Source organism: Odontesthes bonariensis, chromosome 22, assembly GCF_027942865.1.
Source record: "Odontesthes bonariensis isolate fOdoBon6 chromosome 22, fOdoBon6.hap1, whole genome shotgun sequence".
Taxonomy (NCBI): Eukaryota; Metazoa; Chordata; class Actinopteri; order Atheriniformes; family Atherinopsidae; genus Odontesthes; species Odontesthes bonariensis.
The window spans coordinates 10,710,573-10,728,190 of NC_134527.1; the positions used below are offsets into that span (position 1 = coordinate 10,710,573).

General features: G+C 39.8%; 1 protein-coding gene across 2 annotated transcripts in view; it reads right to left on the reverse strand.

The window, feature by feature from the left end:
* sfswap (splicing factor SWAP) overlaps positions 1 to 17,618 on the reverse strand; it is a 42,700-nt gene that overhangs the window by 16,672 nt on the left and 8,410 nt on the right. For both annotated transcript variants that reach the window (XM_075455088.1, XM_075455089.1), the window contains 10 exons: positions 15,778 to 16,003; positions 15,485 to 15,585; positions 12,455 to 12,638; positions 9,895 to 10,174; positions 9,503 to 9,652; positions 9,228 to 9,321; positions 5,660 to 5,729; positions 4,816 to 4,919; positions 4,568 to 4,697; positions 937 to 1,133 (listed from right to left, as the gene is read on the reverse strand). In XM_075455088.1, coding sequence (XP_075311203.1) covers positions 937 to 1,133; positions 4,568 to 4,697; positions 4,816 to 4,919; positions 5,660 to 5,729; positions 9,228 to 9,321; positions 9,503 to 9,652; positions 9,895 to 10,174; positions 12,455 to 12,638; positions 15,485 to 15,585; positions 15,778 to 16,003 — 1,536 coding nt within the window. The remainder of the gene's footprint in view (positions 1 to 936; positions 1,134 to 4,567; positions 4,698 to 4,815; positions 4,920 to 5,659; positions 5,730 to 9,227; positions 9,322 to 9,502; positions 9,653 to 9,894; positions 10,175 to 12,454; positions 12,639 to 15,484; positions 15,586 to 15,777; positions 16,004 to 17,618) is intronic.

Genomic DNA, 17,618 nt, shown 5'->3' on the forward strand with positions numbered 1-17,618 from the left:
TGGTGTCAACATTAGATGAGAAGATGCGCCAGGGTCGATGTTTCATTTGCTCTGATAACATCTGAGACGACTACACCTCCAAAAAGAGATGAGTGCAGTTTTTCCACGCGAGAACCACATATTACGAAAAAAAAAACTCAATTTCACCTGGATCAGTTATACTGTTTATCTTCAAGGAACAAAATGTTGGGAAAGAAGCTTCAACAACAAAAAAAAAAAAGAGGAAACTAATCTCCCTGGTTTAGGATTAGTTGGCTAAGTAAATATACAGAGGGTTAAGGTGGGCTCTCTGAAGTCTGAATGTCAAATCAATATTTGATTAGACCATCCTTCTAAAAAATTTAAAAGGAACCTTGTATCTATCTGGATGTACGGGGGAAATTTTCATTATCTGATCTTGGGTATAAAACAAACTAAATCATAAATGCCAGACCTTTAATTGATAACTATCAAACAACTAATTTGGTTAATGCTTCACACGCAATCGTTGGAAGAAAATGCCAGAGGATGTTACAGCATTTTTCTGTTCTACAACACAGATCATGAAGGGACTCATTTTCATATTGATTTTTGTAGCTTAGCGTCTTAACAAGTGGAAAATGTAGCTCATTCAGACAAAATATCAGTGTTAAATCTCATCCTTAGAAAAAAAAAAATAAAAAAATTTTCACATAAGCAGGAATTTGACTTTCTGAGCAACATGTGAATGGCATTAAACACCTTAGGATGATTTCCACAGATATGATCCCCCACACGGTGTGAGCAGAGCAGTTTGATAATGCGTCAACATCGCATAAAAACCTGACGGTGTGCCTCCTGTAAGCGTGGGTCTGTAGCTTACACACACCTATTACGTCACACCAAACAGATGTCGGCGTTTTAAAACGTTCTTAGCGATTACAAACACTGAGCCACCTGTATCAACCGTTCTCCTACCTGGAGTTGTGTACATGAATCGAGCTCGGCTCTCTTGGCCTCAGGCTCTCCAGCGGCTGGGCTGCGGAGGGTCTGTAGGAAGAGCGCTGCCTTCCTCTTCCTCTCTGCCTGTAGCTGTTTCTCTTTGGACTCCTTGGATGCCTGCGCCAGCTTCTCCCTGGCTGCAGCTGCGAGGCGATCCTCCAGTTTCAGCTTGGCTAAAAGCAGAGAGATGAGAGGGTAAGGGGAAACGGGGAAAATGGCTTGATTGTAGTCCCATTCTTTCTTTCTTTTTTTTTCTTCTTTTTTTATAAACACAGATAGATAATTAACAAGAAAGTTTGCTCATAGTCACAACTTGTCTTTGGAAATAAAAAAAAAGAAAAAAATTAAATGCGAGAGAGAGAGGAGGCAGGGTGAGCAAGCAAAAAAACAAAATGGATGGAGACACGAGGAGACGAATAAGGGATGTGTGGACAGTGAAGAATGGAGAAACAGGCAAGAAGAAAAAGATGAGCAATTTTCTGTTCTTACCGTCGCATGCAACTAAGGAGATTTTTTTTACAATTTTCTGAGTCTCAAACTGCTGTCAATCAACAAAAATGCTGTTCCTAAACATAAAAACGGAGTCCGATTATAAATAATTTCCCACCAGTAGGGGGAACATGTGGGTGGAGAGGAGAAGAAAGACAACTGGCAAGCGGGGAAAAGAGCACAACTCGAGTGGGGGTGGAAAGGAAGTGCAGCGATGGAGATTGGCAGGGGATAGACAGGTGAGGAGGTGGCGTGAAGAGTGAAACGAGGCAGAGAAAGTAACAGTATCAGCCAGACAAAGACAAGACACAATAAAACGCGAAGCAAATGCTTGTGAAAAAAAAACAATTCTTTTAAGATATGCAACCACTGGGGCTACTGCTGTCTGTCCAGTGTTAAAAATAGAACCAGCAGCCGAGGCCAAACATAACCGAGCAGGATCTGTCAGTACCCCAGACAATGTCACAACACGGTCCTGGCTCGTCTCGGTCCGACTACTGTATCTACATATGGACTGAGATTCCATATCTCCATATGAAAATGCAAGTTCTGTGAAGAATGGATGGGAAGTTTTGCGAAAGGAAAGTTACTGGTTACCTTTGGTAACAAAGGCTCGGTTGCATGCATGGAACCCTGTTTTGTGGAAAGCAAAAGATGCAAAACACGTTGGTTAAATAAGAATCTTGAAATCTGTGGCTCTGATGACCGTTTAGCTTTTTAGCTGCAACGTCAGTTAAACAAAAAGGAATCAATCTTTATATCTAACATATAATTTCAGTTATTGGTCAAGCAACATGCCAAACATTGGCAAGATTCCCTTTCTCGAGTTTGCTGCTTCTCTTCATTTTCACAATATTTACTTTAACAGCTAAAGACTTAACTATCATGAAACTGAAATAAAGAAGAAAGGAATTTATTTCATTAGAATTAAGGAATTAAGAATTGACCATCTTATTTGTTTTAGTTGAGCATTTAAGTCTATATTAAGTCTTTATTTTTTTCCCTATATACCTACTGACGTCATTGTCCTGGTTCACGTCGGAATGTTTTACTAACATTTTCCTTTTTGTTCAAAGTTAGTACTGAGCGACAGAATTCCTACCAATATCGGAGATTTTATTTTAGACACTACAGTACATTTTTAAGTAATCTTAGTAGCACTATCCTATAGGCGTATCTGCTGGGAAAGACTTGAAGCCTAATTCATGTACAGCATTTATTAAAGGAAACAACACTGTGTGTGTGTGGCTTTTTTCAGCCCATCACGACAGATTAGTGTTTGCAGCCTGCCACTGATTCTAGAGCTATCTGATCAAGTTAGGCCTGCTGACTGACAGCCACTTTGCTGCACAGCAGAGGCAATTCAGTCAGCTTTTTATTAGGCTCCTCCAGCCTCTTTTCTTCGGCCGCCTGTCAGCTTCAAAAGAGGCCATTACACGCTAAAACTGTTCCAGTGAACCAAGAAAGGACCCGTCAACTCCGTTGATACTAAAAAAATTGGCACTTCTGTCTTTGACTGCCCGTATGTCCATCTTTTAAGGTTCCATTTCGCAGCTGTCTTTGCGGTCTAAGGAAGATTATTACACTTTACCCATCTAATCTTCTACGCTCGTGAGACGCTGGAACTCAAGTCTTTAAAGATCCACACCGTCACAAGAGCATTTGGCTGAACAACTAACGAGAAGTCTGCAATCATCTGCATCTGACAAGCAAGGCAATAAACAAGTAGGAGTAGATGTTTCACTTAGAGGAGCTACTGGAAAAAATGAAGCAAAATAACCACAGCAAAAACACTGAAATAACAGCAGAGCTTAGGAAAACCCGCTGCAATAATGTTGTCCGTGGTCACTTTCTTTTTCATAACTTAAGATTGAAGCATCATCGGTTTAATGAAGGAGGCTTCGAGGAGCCCTCTGCACCTTCTCACCTCATCATTAGCTGTACTGGCCAGCACATTCAGGCTCCTGATGGTTATTTCGAGAGGCGAGAGTACGAGCTTGATTTCTACAGCCTCGGTAAACGTCTGCACCTCCTTAACAAGTCAAATTCAGTGGAAAATTGATCTGCAGATTTGAAACTGTTTTATTAAGAAAATCATTTCCCATTTCTGCAGCAAAAGCGGATCTGAAGGTTTCCAATTTATTCCAGCTTCGAGGGAATATACTAAGATTGTGGAAGCTGTTAAATTATGTGCCGCTGTTAAAGCACGACAAGAAAAACACACACAAATAATGAAAATAAATATAAATCAATCAAAAGTGTCTATAAAAGCCATTTGTTTCTTTTTTTTTTTAATTAATATCCAGAGACACGTTAAAAAATGTCAACATTTTGGAGAGCTGACCAACTTCAAAAACAAGTTGGGAAACTTGCCTTTGGCAAGAAATGGATTTTACTCTCATTGCTTTATGTAGCGAGTTTCTGGGGGAAGAAAACAGAAAGAAATAAAAGAAATAAATAGAACTTGAGTAATTGTTGTTTTAATGCCAGTCCTAAAAGTCCTGATCAAAGAACTTATAGTCTAAACTTTTCAGGGCAAAAAAAAAAAAAAAAAAAAAAAAAAAAAAATTGTTTCATTTTTGTTTGCTCTCTGGTTTTAAATGCTTTTTTTTCTTTATTGCACCGTCACTGAGGTTTTTCCCTTATTCAGAAGTAGTGAAGAGAGCCTGCATGTAAAATTTTAATACCCGCAATAAGCCAAAAAAAAAGCAGCAAAAATAGAGATTCTCATTACGCATTTTTGAGAAGTTAATGAGGTTGTTTACAGTTCTACATTATTTGGGTCTGTGTGCAGGGTGCAGACGCTGTTTAAGGAAATGTAGAATCCAGATTTAGGCGTTACAGTCTCCTTAAGTTACCCCCATCAATTCTGAAACTCAGTAAACCAAAGCATGAAAAACAGGTGTAACGGCACCTGTTCATTATTGCCGAAATAAACGGTTTCAGCAGACCCACATTAAATTGCAGTGGAGTCGATAAAAGTTAGAATCAGGTGCTTTTCTACGTCCCGTCAGTAGCAAGAAGCAACAAGTAGCTGAAGTGAACCAAAGCGATGTCCTCACCCTGAAGGTAATTAGCACCTAAAGCAGTGCAGGAGACAGAATTTTTTTTAATTCACCTTGTTTTGCCTCCAACTCCTCCAAGCTGAGGGTGGGTCTCTTCTCTTCAGGTGCGCTGGCTGGAGGAGGCTCCTTGTCAACCACTTCAGCTCCACCAATCACGGCTTCCAGCCCTTCCCCATCCAACAACTTCAAAACAAACATGCATTGTTACTTTTTTGTTAAAGCTACTAAAAAAAAAGATTTTCGAGAACTTGTTTCCTTTTCAGAAATAGTGTCCTAGATGTACAGCATGTGCGATAAAAACCTTGTCCTCGTCCGAGTCGTCGTCCAGTCGAACTCTGTTCTTTTCCAGAGGCAGCATGTCATTTTCCTTTGGCTTGATTGCAAAACAGATGGGGGCAAAAGAGGCTGTGAAGGTGCAAATAAAGAAAGTTAAGCCGTGGTTAAGAGACAAAAGATCACTCAGAGTAGCACACTAGAGAGGCAGAGGTGCATTCTTTCCTCCTTTGGATCATCTGGTAAAATGAACACGTTGAGACAATAACAATAAATCCTGCATACAGAGTCAGAAAAAGAGCCAGCAGGATAAGCAGGACACAAGTTAAACACTTCTGTTTAATTATCAAAAACCTTTTCTATGGCTGATGTAAAAGAGATGGTGTGCCCTAATCCCCAGAGCAATAAAATTAATATAGGACCTAGAACCACGCTGTGGAGAGCTGGATAGTTCACTTTCGTACTGCTCGGGCTCGTTATTAGTTTTGCATGGTCTGCTCCCCAATCAGTCACATCCCAATAATCTGTGTGCTTGCATGCCTTCATTTGCATACAGTGCATGTGCATATGTTTATAGATCCTGCCAGTGTAGTGGTAAGAAGCCTCATCTTTGCAAAACACGTGTGGCCTGATATCATCAAATGAAATTTCCAACATAAATACAAACAGACTCATAGGCGTCTATGCATAAACATCAAAGGGCAACTCATACACACACATTAAAGGAGATGTATACTTATGCGTGATCATTTACACACATCTCCAAAGTCTTTGCATCTAATTTAATCAAGGGACAGAACTAAAGACATGGCAGCTAAAAACAGCACTTTGTATAGTGTATGAGTGTGCTGTGTCTTGGGCTGAGGTGCCACCTTTTGCCAGCTTGGACTCCATGGCCGACTTGTCAGACTGAAGCTCATCGGAATCATCTGCTGCCCCACTCTAGATGACATAAAACAGACTAAAGTCAGAGAAGGGAAACGGGATCAGCTGCTTTGTTCGCATCTAAAATAATGAAGCAAATCATTGCACGCCGCATCCATTCTAAACTTACTCCATCTCTCCGCGATTAATCCACATTACTGGTAAGCGAGTACAATTTTTGACTTGAGACAGATGGTGCCGACGCTGAGATTTCACAGAAAGAGACATGTCTTTGTTTTTACAAACAGATGTTCTCTTCTGTGCTTTTGTACCGCTAAAGTGGCAGCTGAGCCACATTAACAAACGCTTAAGACTTTTTAGGAGGTGAGCCATTCCTTTAGAAATCCTTTTTTGGAGGATTTATTGAAAACGAACAAAAAGACAAAAGAACTCTGTTAATGAGTTAACATTTGCATGTTACACTTTTTACATATATATATATGTATACACACATATCTATACATAGGGTTAGGGTACATATAGATGTATATATTGGTATGTATAGAGAGCATATATTGATTTCGGTTTTTGAGGTTTCCATTTACGTATCCCCACCATTTTACTTTTCACTCCCATTCACTCATTTGCTTGGGGTAATTAGTTGTTTTAAAAGCTTTCTATTTTCCACTGTATGGTCGGTTGCTCTTCGCAAAAAGTGTCTTAACAAACCCATAACAGCAGGCCTGCGAGCAAAGGTCGGACAAGCAAAAGCCGACACTTTTAAAGTCAGTGAATCATGTGCTTTTAGCTGTGATCGCAAACATGAACTACTGATGGGATGACATAGAAAAGTGATAACGAAGCCAATACCGACGGTAAAGGTAAAAAAAGAAAAAAAGCTCCTGAGATGCCTTTCATAAAGTTTGAAAAATCCTTTAAAGGCAACTACAGAGTATAAAGCTTTGAGTGAACAGTGTTTTCAATGGTCAAAGCGCTAGACCAGTAAGCCCCAGAGAATATAACCTCCTGATAGATCTCTAAAAATCAAAGCAGTGGAAGGAAACACATTGGAAAACATTCCGGGGAGGCAGGAAATTGAATGTTCCTGTGTATACACCTTTAGCTTAGCCTTGACAGCACTTAAACATTCATTTACATTGAGATCAGAGGGTTATAAGATTTCCTTTGCTGGGAGAAGATCATCAGCTTTTGCGGACTTAAGCGAATTCACAGAAATCTAAAAATGAAAACTGTGGAATGCAAATAGTCACGGATAATCTCACAGTCAGAATGATCAAATCGCCATGCAGTGTATGTCACATACGCTTGTAATGTTGTGCCTGAACTCTTGGCCTGGAAATTTCACATTACATTGGTTAGATTTCAAATTTGTTTGATTGAATAAGTCTTTTTTTTTTTTCTTCAGTTTTCTATGCACATCCTTGATAGAAACAAAGAGTTGGAGCATCATTTAAGAAGCAACAGTTACCGATTTCTTCGCAGGTTGAATAAATGTTCTTTTTTTTTTGGTAACTATAAAACTAAAAAGTCATCGCACTCATTGACAGCAGCAATTTCTGCAGCAAAACACAAATCACAAACTCAGGGCAGGTTTCTTGATAGAAAAGCAGAGCAGCTGCTTGTTGGAGCAGCCTCAGCTCCTTCGTAATGGGACACACTTCTCTGCGCTCTGACAAACTAATGGATTTGATTCCTCATAAGACAAATTGCTCCATACAAAACTCTCTCACTTCTTGATTTCTTCTCTCTCGCTCAGTCACACAACCAACTCAAAAAAACCTTTAATATGTGCATGCATAGATTTTGATATGTCTAAAGCATTTATACATCCATACAGGTTGCCGTATGACTATTCACATTAAGGGTAATGGAATGATGGAGACTTGGACCTACAACAGATGAGCAAACAATAAACCTCAGGTATGAAAAACCCCTAAAAGCTGAGCCGGCAGGTGTGTTGAAGTCATCAATTTAGAAATTTTGCTATAAATGTTTTGGATTTTTGGAACTAGCATTGATGTGCAAAGATGTTCTGACTGACTAGGAGAGGACACTACTTCATCTGAACACTGATGTCACAAACTGGAAGATTTGCTATAGTACCCAAAAGGACTTTTTATGCCTGGTTTTTTATCATGGATTTCTATTGAAAAAGCAGGTGTTTTACAATGTGGATTCAATTTAAGAGTAAGCTCAAATGGCCACTCCAGATCGGCACTTTTAGACACTCCTGTGCTTGCTTCATTTTTCAGGCCCAGAGGTAGTCATTTATCATTGTAAGACTCAGCTGAACCAAACTCCTGAAACAAAGGAGATGTTAGTTGAAACAGGTGGATTTATCTCGGATGTAATCATCTCTTTCCTGAAGGAAGAAAATCAGACTGTACAACCAGTTCTGCTCTGAGTCACCTTGAATTCTATCGACCTTTTTAACAACACTCTTTACAAATAATCAACTTGTTCCGAGGATTATTTTCTTCCTTTATTTCAATATTCTGGATCAGGAAATCTCTCATTTCAGTGTGTTACAGCCAAGTGTATCAGGAAGAAAAAGCAACCAATTTCAGGGTTGACTAAGAGCAGTAAATGACTTGACGACCTTTTCCCAATCTTAACAATGATCCAAAGAATTCATTAAAATCCACTATGAACTTTAGAGAAGTCCAAGTGCCCCGACTTCAACACTGGAAATCAGCAGGTTAGTTTGAAGCATGATATGCATGCAATATATTTTTGTTTCGTTCATCAGATGGCTAAAAGCATCAGAAATTGTGGCTGAAAAGCAGCCGCTGTGTTAACTTACTGTTGTTAAAGCTTTTAGAGCATGCCGTTCCGCTCCAAGAAAATCCTGATTTTATAACCGCAGCTTCATCTGACAAAATCATCATCGGAGTAACTTAAAGACAACATCTGTGCAGTGAATTTAGCTATACTAACACGCATAATGATCTCCCACAGAGGAAGTTCGAAGCAGCGGAATATCTTAAACGTGTTACCATAAGAGGCCAGAAAATAGCAGCATTGGACACATTGAGGTCAATATCTCGATTGCACTTCTGTGCATGTATACTGGGACAAGGACAGTTGTCCAGCTAAATGGCCAAATTGGGCTGTAAGTGCAAAACTCAACTGAAATGTTCTGCTGGCTTGGCAAAACAACTCTTCCCCTTTGTCCACAACAGCAGTCCCCCCTCAGGATCCACATGAATCACAGCTGTATCAAGTGATTCAGGGCTGTAAATGGTCATTTCAATCATCTATGAATTTGTAACAGCTGTGATGCAAATGAAACTGTGACAGTACCGTCATTATAAACGAATACAATTCATTATGCAGGAACCGTGGTTATTACATTTATATTTCATGGCTATGTGGGGGGATGTACCGTCAGCTGTATCAAACGCGTGCGCGTGTCAAGTACGAGTTTTGATTTAAGCTGCCAAGATTCGGACATAAATGCAATATAATGTAAATGTAATGTGATGGGATAAAGAAACCCGAGGGGCATCAAATTCATATGAACAGCGACTCTTAAACACAAACACTATGTTGTACCTCTGGGAAGTTTTTTCCTTCCTTTTGCAAGAAGTAATTCTTCTTAAACTCGTAATAGGTGTTGTACTGATTCCAAGACTGCAGAAATTCAAACCTACAATGGACAGAGAGAAGAGCAAACACTGTTTAAGATGACAGGTTAGTACTCATAAAAGATGAGGCAGACTATGATGAAGATGCTCTGTCTTCAGTATCTGAAAGCACAGTTACTGATAAGAGTCCCTAAAGCCAAGACCTTATTAGAATAATAGATTTAGAAGCAGTAAAACTCCTACCGGGGATCACTCTTGGCACGGACGCTGGCCTCAAACTTCAGACCGTTCCTCGCAACGTACTCGGCCAGCTTGTCTATGACTGGCTGGATGTCAGGAGGTGGGGGGATGATGGCTGCTGCTGGTGTGGAAACTGGGGCTTCAGCTTTTGAGCTATTTCAGAGAGCATTTTAATATGCGATTAAAATAATGCAACAAAGAAAACAGACAACAGGTAATAAAACCTTTGGTCAAATACTATGACTGGGCCATCGAAGTCTTCATATCATTAAGCTTGGCATTGCAAACGAAACACGGGTTTAATTCATGTTTAAATACATTTTAGATAAATTACACAACACTAATCACAAAGAAAATCCATGCTGTAGGAATTTTCATATTCCCATTTCCCTAACCTGGTTTCTGATACATTCACAGGAGCAGCAGCGTTGGAGGCCTGAGTGGGGGCTGTAGCTGTAGCTGCAGCTGTAACTGATGATGTCACTGCAACGGTTTCCGCTGGGGTGGGAGTATGAGTAGTCCCAGTGTGGGGCAAAGCCTCAGAGGGTGGGTTAGCAGAGGGTGCCATGACAGCTGAGGGCACATTATTATAATATGAGGTTGCATCTATACCTGGGGGAGGTGGGGCAAGGCAGAAGGATCCATCAGGGAGCATGTAGTACCCGTAGTACACAGCTGTAAACAGATGAGAAAACTACATTAAGTACAGTAGCTTGTGAAATTGACTCTGATAGATAGATAACAAATAGTTCTATTATGAAGAAAAGTATGAATGAATACGAAAGAGCCCTGATTTGGACATGAATGAACAGATGATTGACTCGGTCTCTAAATTTGAACATAAAGTGAACAATACATTTAATTATTGAATAATAGTAATTCTTTCAAACCCAAGCACCCAAATGAAAGCTTCATTTTTTTTGTTCGACTGACATGGTGTTTGACTAGCTCCATTCTGTTGGGGTCAGCGTGTGGTGTTGGGTTTTTTTCTTCAACTAATTTGCACTGTGATCTATTCATTTAGATTCCACGTCTACTCAGAGGTAATGCCATGATCTACTATGTCATTTCAGACTCTTGCATTAGACAAGTCTTTGCATTTTAATCTTTGTAAAGAACATCAACAGGTCAGGGAAAAGTCATCCGCCGCTGGAAATGGAAACTGTCAAATAAGCCTTGTTTAGCGAGGAGCCTATACGTAACACAAACGGCACGTTTCTGCGCCGTCACTGTATTGAACTGAAATGACATTTTCAAGGAAGGGGAACGGGGAAGCTGGACAAAGACACTTTGGAGCAGCAAGTTCAACTCAAACCCGTGTTTTTCTACTTCTATGAAAAAAAAAAAAAAAAAAAAAAAAAAAAAAAAAAAAAAAAAAAAAATCATGCTTGTGTCTTTCCCGACTACACATAAAAATAGTTTTAAAACTAGGGACAAGGACTAAGGACAGCGCCAGAGTGGAGACTTTTTGAGAACGGCATATTACTCATTAAGGTGGCTGACTTCAATGACATAATTTTCTCTAGCCAAAAAAATGGAGAGCCAACGCAGAGGCTCTAATTTAGAAACTCGTCATATGATACATGACAAAGACTTAAAATGAGCAAGCGAAAGACCTAAAATAAAAAGAGATTTAATTCAACAGTTGGCCAAACAAACAATAGCTGTAACATTAGAATATTTCTCTCTTTTCTTTCACTTCAGCTCACAGAGGAAATTAAAGCATATAGTAAACTAGGGCAAGCTACCCATTCAAATAAAGTAATAGAGCGAGTTATGAGCCAAGCCACGAACAATTTATGGCAAATAATGCTCTTAAACAGCATTAAACAGCAAGGTCATTACAGCATTAGGCACATCGACAGCTTTGTCAGGGATGAATAAATTCCAATAGGATGAGAACAGGCTTAAGTGTCAGCATGGGCCAATATCTGCCGTATCTAAAGGTGTAAGTGAGCAAGTGTCAGACATGGATGAGCATATATATACGGAACAATTACTTTAGCAAGTGAAATGCATAATTCCGAATTGAATTGCACATATGGCACTGCACAAAGGATGTTCTCACAAAAAGAAAACGGCATTATAAGCTTAGATCTACAAAAAAAAAAAAAAAAAGTGTAATTATGATTCATTCATTTTAAAAATGTAATTTTGAGAGTTCATCTTAAAATTCTAAACAAGACATGACGTATTTTAGCAGTAAAGTGACGAAAGCAGCCCTAATGCTGTCATTTTAAAACATCGTATTAAAAGAAGATATCTAAATCGTACTCACAAACATTTCGTTACATTTCAACTGTTTTGATTTTGGAGCTGTGAATTGAGTCTCATTCATATTCTGGTAAATCTTATCCGTTTAACGTGTGCACTTGCCCAGACATGTGAAAAGGATTGCATCCGTTATGCTTTCATGTTTAAAAGCTCCCTTGTTAATGCTTGGAGAGAGTCCGTTAATTAAAGCCACCATGTGTAATACTGATTCATAACGGTAGTGCCACATACAATTTTAGATACGCAAAACCAAGAAGGATTATGAACAAATACACAGGCAGGATGAATTGTTCTGTTTTTAATCCCTTGACCAGCACTGCGCCTCATTCTATCAAACCTCTTTTATGGGTTCTGTCAGGTCTCACTGAACTTATAGAAACGAGGCCACGTATCTAAATTAAGTCTGACCTGACCCAAAGCCCAGCTTATGTGTGGGATTCATGCGAGCTGATTCGGGTCAGGTACTGTAGTTCTCAAGAGGTCTGCGCTCTGCCCCGAAATATCTCTAAACTCAATGTGACTTTGCTGTGAAGGCACCAAGAATTCCCTTACATCGATTATAAACTATGATGAGAGAAGACTATAGGAAGAAAAGTAGAAAGTCCAGTGCCATTTTTCTGTGTCCATTATCATCAACACATCTGTTCAGCAAGATGAGCAAGCAGAAACGAATATACTCACGGTCAGCAGTGTACTGGGTTGGTGCGCTGGGTGCGCTGGGGGCACTGGGTGCACTGGGTACACTGGGTGCGATGGGTGCAGTCTCCTCTGGCTTGGGTACCACTGGTGCCGTTCCATTTCTTTCTAGTCGGGCCTTTCGTACAAGTGCTGCTAGGGGATGATCTGGGTCCATAACCTTCAGAGGCTTCGAAAGAACAAGACCGGTTTGTTTAAAAAATAAAAAAGGTGCGAAGGCCATTTATGTAAAGGAGTGCAAAAGCAGCTGAGATCCAACCAAATGGGAACTCGATGAGATGGAACAATTTTGCTGTAATGACATTTTTAGGTTTAAAAAAAGAAGTGTATCCTCTCTCAGTTCTATTTTCTTACACATCAGGACATGATTAAAAACATCATCTGGTACTTTGCCATGTAAGAAAATTTGGTAAACACGACATCATATGAAATATTACACCATGTCCTAATTCATTAAGCAAAAACAAAGCTAAAATGCATGAGCAGTGTGTGGGAAACTAAGCACATCCTGATTCTTTTCATAGGAATTAACAGGCTATAAAAGTAGGAGTTTTGGTAATTTGCTTTTCTGGAGCATTCAGGTGTGTGTGTGTGTGTGTGTGTGTGTGTGTGTGTGTGTGTGTGTATGTGTGTATAAACTGAAGGCAAAGGAGGAGAAACATTCACTAGGATCTGAGAGAAGAAGTTATTGCTGCCAACCAATCTGAAAATGGTTAGAAGGCCATTTTCCAAACAATTTGGAATCCATCATTTTAAACTGAGGGAGATTATTCACAAGTGAAAAACATATGTAACACACCTGAAATATTGGCTAAAGCCAAGTATGTGTTAATATGTTTTGGTCCACTAATATATGTTTTAAACAAGAGTTTTAATAAGCATCTAATGTAATGTATTGTATTTCTAACATTGTAGACAACTTGTCATATGAACTTTTATTCTGTTGACGGAGTATTATAGCTTCCTATACGGCCTGCTGTTCGGTTGACAGGGTAACGAGGTTGTCATGGGAACGGGAAGAGAAGCGGGCGAGGAGATTGCGAACGGGAGAGACATCGGACGATACGGAGTTGGAAAAGAGTTTAATGAGTTATTTTTAAGTCAACATGTCAACTACAGACGTTTAGGAGAAAGAGCAGTTCGACACACTGTCTTTCTGTGTCCGTTTGGTTTCAGTCCTTGAGTTATGTTTCGTTTGAGAAGTTTAGTTCACTTTCCAGCGTTTGACAGTTGGATACTTTCTACCGTTGGACACTGACAGTTGGATAATGCTATCGAACGAACGGGCAACAACGGAGACTCTGCTAGCCTGTTAAGACCGGATCGCGGGGTTAAGACCAACAGAGGAGGCTTCTTCGTGTCAGAAAACCGTTACCTTGGATGGTCATGGAGTCGGTACTCGGGTGACATCGGTGGACGTTGCGTTTGTGGATACGAGTGTGGATTACATGTCGGCTCTCTGTGAGTAAGCGCTTCAGGTCCATAGACGGTATGAGCTCCATCGAGCTCCATCGAGCTCCATCGAGCTCCATCGCGCTCCATCGAGCTCCATCGAGCTCCATCGCGCGCCATCGCATGCCATCAGGGTACCCACAATAACTTTGCTTAACCCCGGCCGGGTATTTTTCTTTTTCTTGTTTGTGTATTGTTTTGTCAGTGTCCTGCATTTCTTGCCATTGTGTTTGGGCTTATCATTTTCAACTATAGGCTCAAATAAATGATTATCAGTTTAATATAACTTATGTAATGTTTCACTCTGTTTTATTTATGTGTGATTTATCAGCTAAAATATGAGCAGTGTGTGTTAAATGAATCTCTGAGGTGTAATTCAGAGTGGGGGCTCGAGAGCACAATCTTAGAACGCACAGCAGTCATCAGTAAACATTTCTACTGTTTACCCCAGGCCTCTGGTAAAGTGAATAATCATCTCTAGACCGTTAATAGCTGAACGCCATACAATGCTGATGAGCAGGTTGGTTACACATACATCACAGTTGTCAACCATCATAGGAATGAATGTCCCTGTAAGTTAACCCCCAAGGTCAGACCGTGCAACGCCCCGAGAAACTGAGCAAGAAAAATAAACCAAAAATACATTTTTGACTCAGATAGCGTGTAAAATATTCAAGTGTATTAAGGTATAAAGAGAAAAAGCCTGAACCACAATGGGTGGTTTGAAAGGGTTAACAGGGTTAGAGGGTTGTTCTCTAAAAAAGAAACATGGCAGCACAGATTATGATTGCAAAATTGCATGAGAGAAAGCACGGTGCCATGTTCAGTGAAAACCAAATGCAACATATCAGCACAAGTGTACAACCTCCCAAAAGAGCGATAACGTCATTCAGAAGACTTGTAAAACCTTGTAGAAAGCAAGTGTTCAACAGCTTCTTATGAAAACAAGCTTAGTATGTTACTCAAAAGGAAATGTGGAAGCGTTAAACAGATATATGATCCATCTGAAACTGATCATTTACATCCTTATCATTATTAAAGAGTAGCCAATAGTCCCAATCCAATTAAAATCCTGTTTCTCATAATAATAATTTTCAGATAATCAGAAATATTGAGAAGCGTTGAGAGAATTCTACTTCTTACATGCATACTAAGCTACAGTTTGCGGTTATTGTTCTGCAAATTGAACATAAAGGATTAGAGCTCCCCTACTCGACGCAAAGCATCGGCTACACAAAGTACGTGCCACAAAATACAGCAAAATAAGTACAAACACAGCCCGAGGCCAGTGCCTTTACAGCAAAACAGACCACAACACACCAACGGGTCCCTGAGAGATAAACGAGAGGGATTCTCTGTATTAGTCAATATGTCAATGTTAATGTTACGGAAACTTCATGACCTACTTAATGATGCAGTTAGAAAAAAAAAAAAAAAAGAAGTTTATTTTAGCTCATAATGTTCAGGAGATGGTTTTCACAGAACTGTGGCGAGACGCGAGGCGCTGACTGTAACAGACGGGTAAAGCCTTGAACTGGGTGGCCTATTTTCCATCTACAGTACCTTTGTCAGCTCCTCCAGGCGAGAGCTCTTTTTAGGGGCAAAAAGGCTGGGGTGGAGGTAGTTGCCATCGCAGTCATCATCAGAATCATCCGAATTTGACTCTACCACAAGACAACAGAAAGTAATACATCAGAAAAATCTTTAATATTGATATTGATGTACGATACTGTGCTTTTTGTATGCACTCATGCAGGATAAATAATAAAAGGTACAGAACATGACACTTCTGGAAATGTTATGCCATGGGAGCATCTGAACAGCTGTGGGCTCAGCGGATCGTCTCCTGAACTCACCTTGTGACTGCTCCTGTTTGCTGGAAGAGATAAGTTTGTATCGACCTTCCTTCATCGCCCGCAAGATGTGCTTGTAATAAGGGTTCAGGTAATGGTCAAAGCGAAGAAAGTCAAATTGGGAGTTGCGAGACTGCTTCGCTTTCAGCACTATCTCAAACTGAGCCCCCTGCTGGCACACGAAGTTTGCCGTCCTCTCGATGATGTTGTGGGTTTTGATGGTTGCCGGCTACAAAAAAAATAAAAATAAAAATTTAAAAATGATGATATTACTGGATTATATCAAGAAAATACACGCATCTTTAAGAAACGAGCCTGAAAAAAGTTACCCAACATAAAGATGAGTCAAAAGGACCATAAAAGACAAAGTCCACTCCGCAATAATCTGTTAAACCTGCAGCTGTTTGGCAAGCGATGCAGAAAGTATGTACTGCCATACCATCAGATATAAGAGCAGTTTTTGACCTCAGGCTGTGATACTTCTGAATCTGAATCCATCCTCTTTAAGTCACAAAGGAAAAACATTCATTTAAATGACTCATTTATTAATTCATTTAGAACTTTCTTGTCAAGAGCATTAAGAGCTTACATTAAAAAAAAAAGAGATTGTGACAAATCTAATTAGAAATGTACAGTAGCCAACTGTATTGAGAAAGACAGCCTTTCCCTAAAAAAAAATAGAGGCAATTCGAGACTAATCATATGTGAGCCATCTACTGCAGCTAGGTTGTTGTCTGCACCTTCACACATATGGGGGCGGTTTGGCTGTTCGATATGCACACAGTCCACGATAGCAACCTTCTAACTTCTCGTGCATAAGGAAGCGGCTGCAGCGGGGAGTCGAGAGGGTTCTCTTTGCAGACACGAGACGGAACAAAGCAAAAGTGATTTTAATATTTCACTTTAGTTATATCACTGTTATCTTCTTGGGATGGTCGGTTTATGTGAAGTGCAATCCATTATATATGATCTGCAATAAAAATTCACATCCAAGGTGCTTGTGTTTCAATGCAGTTTAGGCGGGACACTTTAGGAAGTCTTAACTAAGAAGAAGGGAACAGATGTGTAGTTTTCCTATAACAGTCATCTCAATAGACCCCTTAAAAATCAGTTTATTGTCTTTGCTGTAAAACCTGAGCAGTTCACCACTGTACATGATCCAGATCACTTTGATCGATTAGCAAAAACATTTTAAGCAAGAGCAGCAAATATGTAATCTAATTACATTAATATATAAATATTACGTTTTTGGTATTTTGTAAAAAAAAAAAAAAAAAAAACTTTTTTCCCCATTTTAAGTTGTCCTTCATTTTTGGGGATGGGGTACAATCAGCCCATTAATCAACAGTAGAAATATGTCTATGTCTACAGCACTCTGTGTTTAAAAATGGTGTTCGATGCCATGATAGCGCACCCTCTCAGCAACATTCCCCAAGTTTGGACCCGAGCTGAGAAACAAAATGATCCGTCAGAAATGTTGACACCAAGGTGGGGAACAGCACTTGCATTCTTTCGGGCGCTGCGTACTTTAAGATTCTGTTTTTTTTGGATACTCTGTAATCCAGAGCCCCTTTCGGAAGCTCATCTAAAACTGGAACGCTTACACTAAAAGAAAAAAATCTGGACTTGGGGTCCACCTGGGATGCTATGACAGTCCATCGCTTGTTTTCTATCAGTCACAAATTGAGAGGAAATTTAGAAAACAAAGCTGCGCAGAAACAAAATGTTCGCACCAGCCTTACAGCATTCAGAAGCCCGAGTGTCTGCGCTCAGACTGTGTGTTCGACTGACGGTTAATAACCATTACAATTAAGACACATTTTTGTAAATCTATTAAAAAGAAA